At 45.8% G+C, this 6,000-nt stretch overlaps 1 protein-coding gene across 1 annotated transcript in view; it reads right to left on the reverse strand.

Annotated features, from left to right (window-relative positions):
- LOC127580259 (histidine ammonia-lyase) overlaps nucleotides 1-4,036 on the reverse strand; it is a 60,926-nt gene extending 56,890 nt beyond the window's left edge. The window contains exons 1-2 of the mRNA XM_052033417.1: nucleotides 4,003-4,036; nucleotides 3,783-3,908 (exon numbers count right to left, since the gene is read on the reverse strand). Coding sequence (XP_051889377.1) covers nucleotides 3,783-3,873 — 91 coding nt within the window. The 5' untranslated portion in view covers nucleotides 3,874-3,908; nucleotides 4,003-4,036. The remainder of the gene's footprint in view (nucleotides 1-3,782; nucleotides 3,909-4,002) is intronic.
- Nucleotides 4,037-6,000: the final 1,964 nt, after the last annotated feature.

The following is a 6,000-nucleotide window of genomic DNA, read 5'->3' on the forward strand; positions in this document are numbered from 1 at the left end:
TGGCACATTGTACATACAGAGGTAGACCGCTGAATGTTACAGAAGTTTGACTTCATTTTGTATTGTCATGAAGACCTTCACTTGCCTACAGCAAACATTCACATATACTGCCTTTACCCAAAGACAAACCAAATATTTTTAGTCCCCGTGAGATACAAGTCCAGCGTTGGAGCACAAACTAAGCTGATGTTTCAGTAGCCTGTTGGGAGTACAGCAATGTTGGCAGTGCCACCTGTTAGGTGAAAACCAAAGATTCTGTGGAAAGATATGAGGAGCAAAAAATTTTCAGGTGTGGCTGTGGCCAAGCATGCCTTACTGCCCTGCATTCCACAGCTCCTACATTCTATTGTCAATTATTTTTGTCTATGTTCTTACTCTTCAACTGCTCTCAGAGTCAAAGTCATACAACACGGAAACAGGCCCTTCGGCCCAACTGGTCCATGCCGACCAAGATTCCCCATCCAAGCTAGTCCCATTTGCCCGCAGAACACGTGCAGGATTCTCCTGTGGACAGGAAGCCTGTGAGAAGACCAGAGAAAATCTGAACTGGGGCTGGAGGAAGGGGGTTCTGAAGCTTCATTTGGTTTTAATTAAATGGGCTCCACTTGACCCAGGCCAATTCCCCAATTATCTACCCAACATCTCCCCTCAACAATCCTCTCTAACTCCAACCCATGGAGTAGATGTGGCCAAGCTGCTTCCCTTGGTGGGTGAGTCCAGGACCAGAGGGCACAGTCTTAGAATTAGAGGGTACAGGTTTAAAACAGAGATGAGGAGAAATTTCTTTAGCCAGGGGGTAGTGAATTTATGGAATTCTTTGCCACGTACAGCAGTGGAGGCCCGATCATTGAAGGCATTTAAGGAGGAGATAGATAGACACCTAATTAGTCAAGGTATCAAGGGATATGGGGATAAGGCTGGAAACTGGGGCTAGAAAGGGACAGTTTTAGTTTAGCTCATGGAGCATACTCGATGGGCCGAACAGCCTACTTCTGCTCCTTTGTCTTGTGATTTTGTGACCCCCCCTGCCCCCCCCCCCCCCCCCCACCTCAATCTGAAGATCCTCTCCAACCCTTGCATGCTCGTCAAGTACCATTCCCCCACCTTGTGAGAGTTTGGGCCACAGATCACCTCCCGGGTAGGTTCCTTCATTAACCTTCCACTGATACCAACTAAGTTCCTTTGCAATCTCTGTAACAGTGGAAGATCTCAGGGAATTTATCGCAGCTTGGGTTTCACAAGTGGGAGAATAAAGCCATCCACTTTCACCATTGTGCTGTAGTACATTGATATTTTTAGTCTACATTTAGAAAATCATTTGGCAATAAATGTGGTTTTATGAAGAAAAAATGTATTTGAGCTCTCTAAGGATGTAATGGGTAGAGATACAGGGGAAACCACTAGACAACGAGCTGTCCGAAGAAGTTGTAGAGGCAGGTACAATTATGACATTTGGACAGGGACGTGGATAGGAAAAGTTCAGAGGAATATGGGCCAAATGCAGGCAAATGGCTCTCGCTTATATAGGCAACTTGGTCAGCGTGGACCAGTTGAGCCAAAGGGTCTGTTTCTGTGCTGTGGGACTCTGTGACATCCAATAAGGTGGCACATGAAAGGTTATTGCACAAGATTGAAGTTCATGCAGTTGGGGACAGTATGTTATAGCATGGTTAGAGGTTAGGCTAACTACGAGAAAGCAAGAGTCAGAATAAATGGGTCACTTTCAGGTTGGTGACCATAACTAAAGAGGTCCCACAGGGATCAGTGCTAGGGCTCCAACTACCCTACAGCCGAGTTTACTGACCACACAAAGAGAGGTGGAAAAACAAGCGTGGCGGACACAAAGACTCACCGACGGGCTGAGCAAGTGGGGCAAAAAAAAACAGTGGAGTACGATGTGAGGAAATGCAAGGTTCTCCACTTTGATAGGAAGAGAAAAGCAGAATATGATTTAAGTGGACAGATTGCAGAATTCTGCAGTACCAAGGCATCCTCACACAGAAAGTGAGCATCCGAGTGTTTAAACCAAATAGAACGTAGGCTTCTTCTGTGAAAGTCAGGAGTCTGCAGCTGTACAGGGTGCTGCTGAGAGTACAGCAGGAGTCCAAGTGTAGTTTCAATCTCCTTATTTAAAGGATGATATACTTGCATTTGCAGGCTGTTCAGGGACGATTCCCTGACTTAGTACCTGGGATGAAGAGGTTACCTGACAAGGAAAGGTTGAACAAGTTGGGCCTAAGCTCACTGCAGTTTTGAAGAATAAGAGGTGACAGAGTTCAAACAGGCGAGGTTCTGAGGGTGGGTGCTGACCAGAAGTCCCCCCGGTGGTGTATCTAGAACCATGGGCATAGTTTCAGAATAAGGGTTTATGATGAGAATAAGGAAGAATTTATTTCCTGAGGGTCTTGAATCTTTGGAATTCTCTACTTCGGAGACTGAGTCATTGAATACATTCAAGGCTAAGACGGATAGGGTTTTTGGACTACAGCGGAGCCAAGGCTTACAGGGAACAGGCTGGAAAATGGAGGCGAGTCCAGAATCAGATCAGTCGGGATTTAGGGAATGTCCGAGCGAGTGCAACGAGCCATTTTGCCAACTCCTGCTCCTACATCTCCTTATTCTCAAGCGCTCCCAAGGTGTGAGTCAACATTCCAAAACACAAGTGTAAACTCAGTAAGAAGCAGTTAGTTTTCCAAAGCACCCTGCATTCACCAAAGTTAAATGCTCAGGGAGAAGGCATCAACACAGTAATTACGGCCCCAAAGCAAAGCATTAACCTATTGTAACTAGAATCACTGTTCCATCACCGAGTATTAACACAAGGTAACAGCAGTTAGCTCTCCATCACACCATCTGCACACATTAGAGAGCGGACACACCAGTACCCTACCTTAACCCAGAGTAAAGGGAATCACTATTCATTCCACCAACATAAAGACCTATCAATGGCCTCGCCCCACGTCAACTCTTAGCAAATGGGAGTTAATGCTCCAGCAACAACCTACAGAGGAATTAGTGCTTTAAAGCAAGGTATCGCTGCAGTTAATATTCCAAAACACAGTGCTGATGCATTTCAGTGGGAATTGTTGCTTCACAAAGTTGCTGCCCCAACTCACAACAACGTGCTCCATCACCAGGCATCACCCAAAGAGTGGCACGACAGGTAGAGCCGCTGCCTCACAGCTCCAGAGACCTGGGTTCGATCCCGACCTTGGGTGCTGCCTGTGTGGAGCGTGCACGTTCTCCCTGTGACCGCACGGGTTTCCTTTAAGTGCTCTCATTTCCTCCCACAGCCACAGGGAGGTGAATCACGTGCAGGCAGGCAGAAGAGATTTTTAGTTTAATTTGGCATCGTGTTCGGTGCAGACACGGTGGCCGATGGGCCTGTTCCTGTGCTGTTCTGTTCTGTGTGTGGCTGGTCGGTTAATTGGCTGCTGTAAATTGTGTTGTGAGTGGCAGAATCTGGGGAGTTGATGGGGATATAAAATTGGGATGAATGTAAATGGGGAAAATAAAATTGCCAGCACAGATCCAGTGGGCCAAAGGGCCTATTTCCATGCTGCACGACCCCAATGGGAGATCGACCTTCAACATCTGGGCTCACTGAACAGCAGCTGTCTTTAACCCAACAATATTGGCAGCTGGTGTTCTGACACCTTTCGTTAACCAACAACGAGGGCTGGTAATCCCAGAAAACAGCATCAACCCAAAGTAATGGAAGTTAAATATATATTCATTACAATTTATCTCCTCCTGCCTAATAGACTAAAGACGTCTGTTACCATTGAAGGCCTGGATCATTTGCCCGAGGGTCTCCAAGGAGATTCCACTGTAACCCTTGGCAAGGACATTGATCCTGAGAGCCAGCAGCATGCGGCACCTCTCCGGTGACAAGGGTTTGCCCACACCTGGTAGACAAGAGAGCAACGGATAAATGAAGCAAACTGACAGCATGTTAAACACTGAAAGAACCTGCACAACACTGAGATGAATGGACCATACCAGCTGAATGGGAACGAACAAGATTCTCTTGGAGTTCTCTGAATGAAGAGAGAAAAGAATACACATTGGACAATTTAATTATATGCAAATTATTTACACATTGAGAGGTATAACGTATACCGTATATAATGTACATAACGATGTATTGATGAGGCTCTATGGAGCATTGGTGAGGCCTCATTTGGAATACTGTGTGCAGTTTTGGGCCTATCTTAGGGAGGATGTGCTGATGTTGGAGAGGGTTCAGAAAAGATTTACGAGGCTGATTCCTGGAATGAAAGGGCTTACTTATGATGAGCGATTGTCAGCTCTTGGACTGTATTCACTGGAGTACAGAAGAATGAGAGGGGACCTCATAGAAACATTTCGAATGTTGAAAGGACTGGACAGAGTAGATGTGGCCAAGTTGTTTTCCCGGCAGGTGAGTCCAGGACCAGAGGGTACAGTCTTAGAATTAGAGGGTACCCATTTAGAACAGAAATGAGGAGAAATTTCTTTAGCCAAAGGGTAGTGAAATTATGGAATTCTTTGCCACATACAGCTGTGGAGGCCCAATCACTGGTGGCGTTTAAGGAGGAGATTGATAGGTATCTAATTAGCCAAGGTATCAAGGGATATGGGGAAAAGGCTGGGAATTGGGGCTAGATGGGAGAATAGTTTAGCTCATGGTGAGATAGCAGAGCACACTCAATGGGCCAAATGGCCTACTTCTGCTCCTTTGTCTTGTGATCTTGTGTTTTTGACAAAAGGTGAGAGTGGAAAAGATACAATGAAAATATTATACAAGGTTATCTAAATATGCAGAAAATTTGGAGTCTTTTCCCGTATTCACCCATGGGAACCTGAGCGCCAGGGTGTGGGATGTAGTGCAATTGATCCGTGAGTCCCTGGGTTGGGGCAGGACTGGAACAGAGACACAATAACTGCAGATGCTGGAATCTGGAGCAACACACAAGAAACTGGAGGAACTCAGTGGGTCAGATGACATCTGTGGAGGGAAATGGACAGTCAACATTTCGGGGCTCAACCCGAAATGTTGACTGTCCATTTCCCTCCACAGATGCTGCCTGACCTGCTGAGTTCCTCCACCTTCTTGTTTGTTGCTCTAGAACAGAAAGGGGTGATCATAGCCCCTTGAATCTGTCCCACCATTCAACGAGAGAACGCAGACCTTATTTTGTTATCAAGCACCAGCTGCCCCCAGCAGTTCAGGGTCACTGAGAAGTTCTCCTACATGCAGTGTCCAGGGTGATCCAGGTAGAACAGATCTTGGCATGGTCCAAGGAAGATAAACAGATCAAGCAGTAAATGCCTGAGGCCAGTTAGCCTTATTTGAAGCAGTGTTAGAAAAATCATGAAGAAAAGATGATTAAACTATTTTTGAAAATTTAGCTCTAATATTTCAATTTCCACATAGAACACATTGTCCTCTCAAGAGAGGCTAGACAGTTTGGGTCTGTATTCATCAGAGTTTAGAAGATTGAGGGGTGAGTTTATTCAAATACACAAGGGGGCTTAGCAGGGAACATGATTTCACTAGTGGGAGAGTCACGAGCCAGGGGACACAACTACAAAATAAAGGGCTGGTCATTTAAAACTGAGGTAATTAGAAATAGAGGAGTGAATCTCTGGAATTCTCTGCCCCCTCCGAGTGGGCATATTCAAGGTGGAGATAGATAAGACATTTGAAAGATCGAGGAATTGCAGGCTGTGGGGAACAGGCACAGAAGAGGAGTCAAGGCCAGCGTAGATCAGCCATGACGTTGTTGAATGGCAGGGCAGGCTTGAGGGGACCGGTGGCCCACTTCTGCTCCCATCTTTTCATGTTCTTGTATCGATTGAAATCTTCGTTTTGCCGTCTGTAAATAGTTGAAAAATTAGCACACAGTTGGTTTTCTCGTCCTAGTTTGGAATCTATAAGGATTCTTTTGTGCGACTCAACAAACAATCTGTTAGAGGATCCCATAGGTCAAGCCACATCTGTGGGAGGAAAGGAAT

Source organism: Pristis pectinata, chromosome 19 (genome assembly GCF_009764475.1).
Source record: "Pristis pectinata isolate sPriPec2 chromosome 19, sPriPec2.1.pri, whole genome shotgun sequence".
Classification (NCBI taxonomy): domain Eukaryota; kingdom Metazoa; phylum Chordata; class Chondrichthyes; order Rhinopristiformes; family Pristidae; genus Pristis; species Pristis pectinata.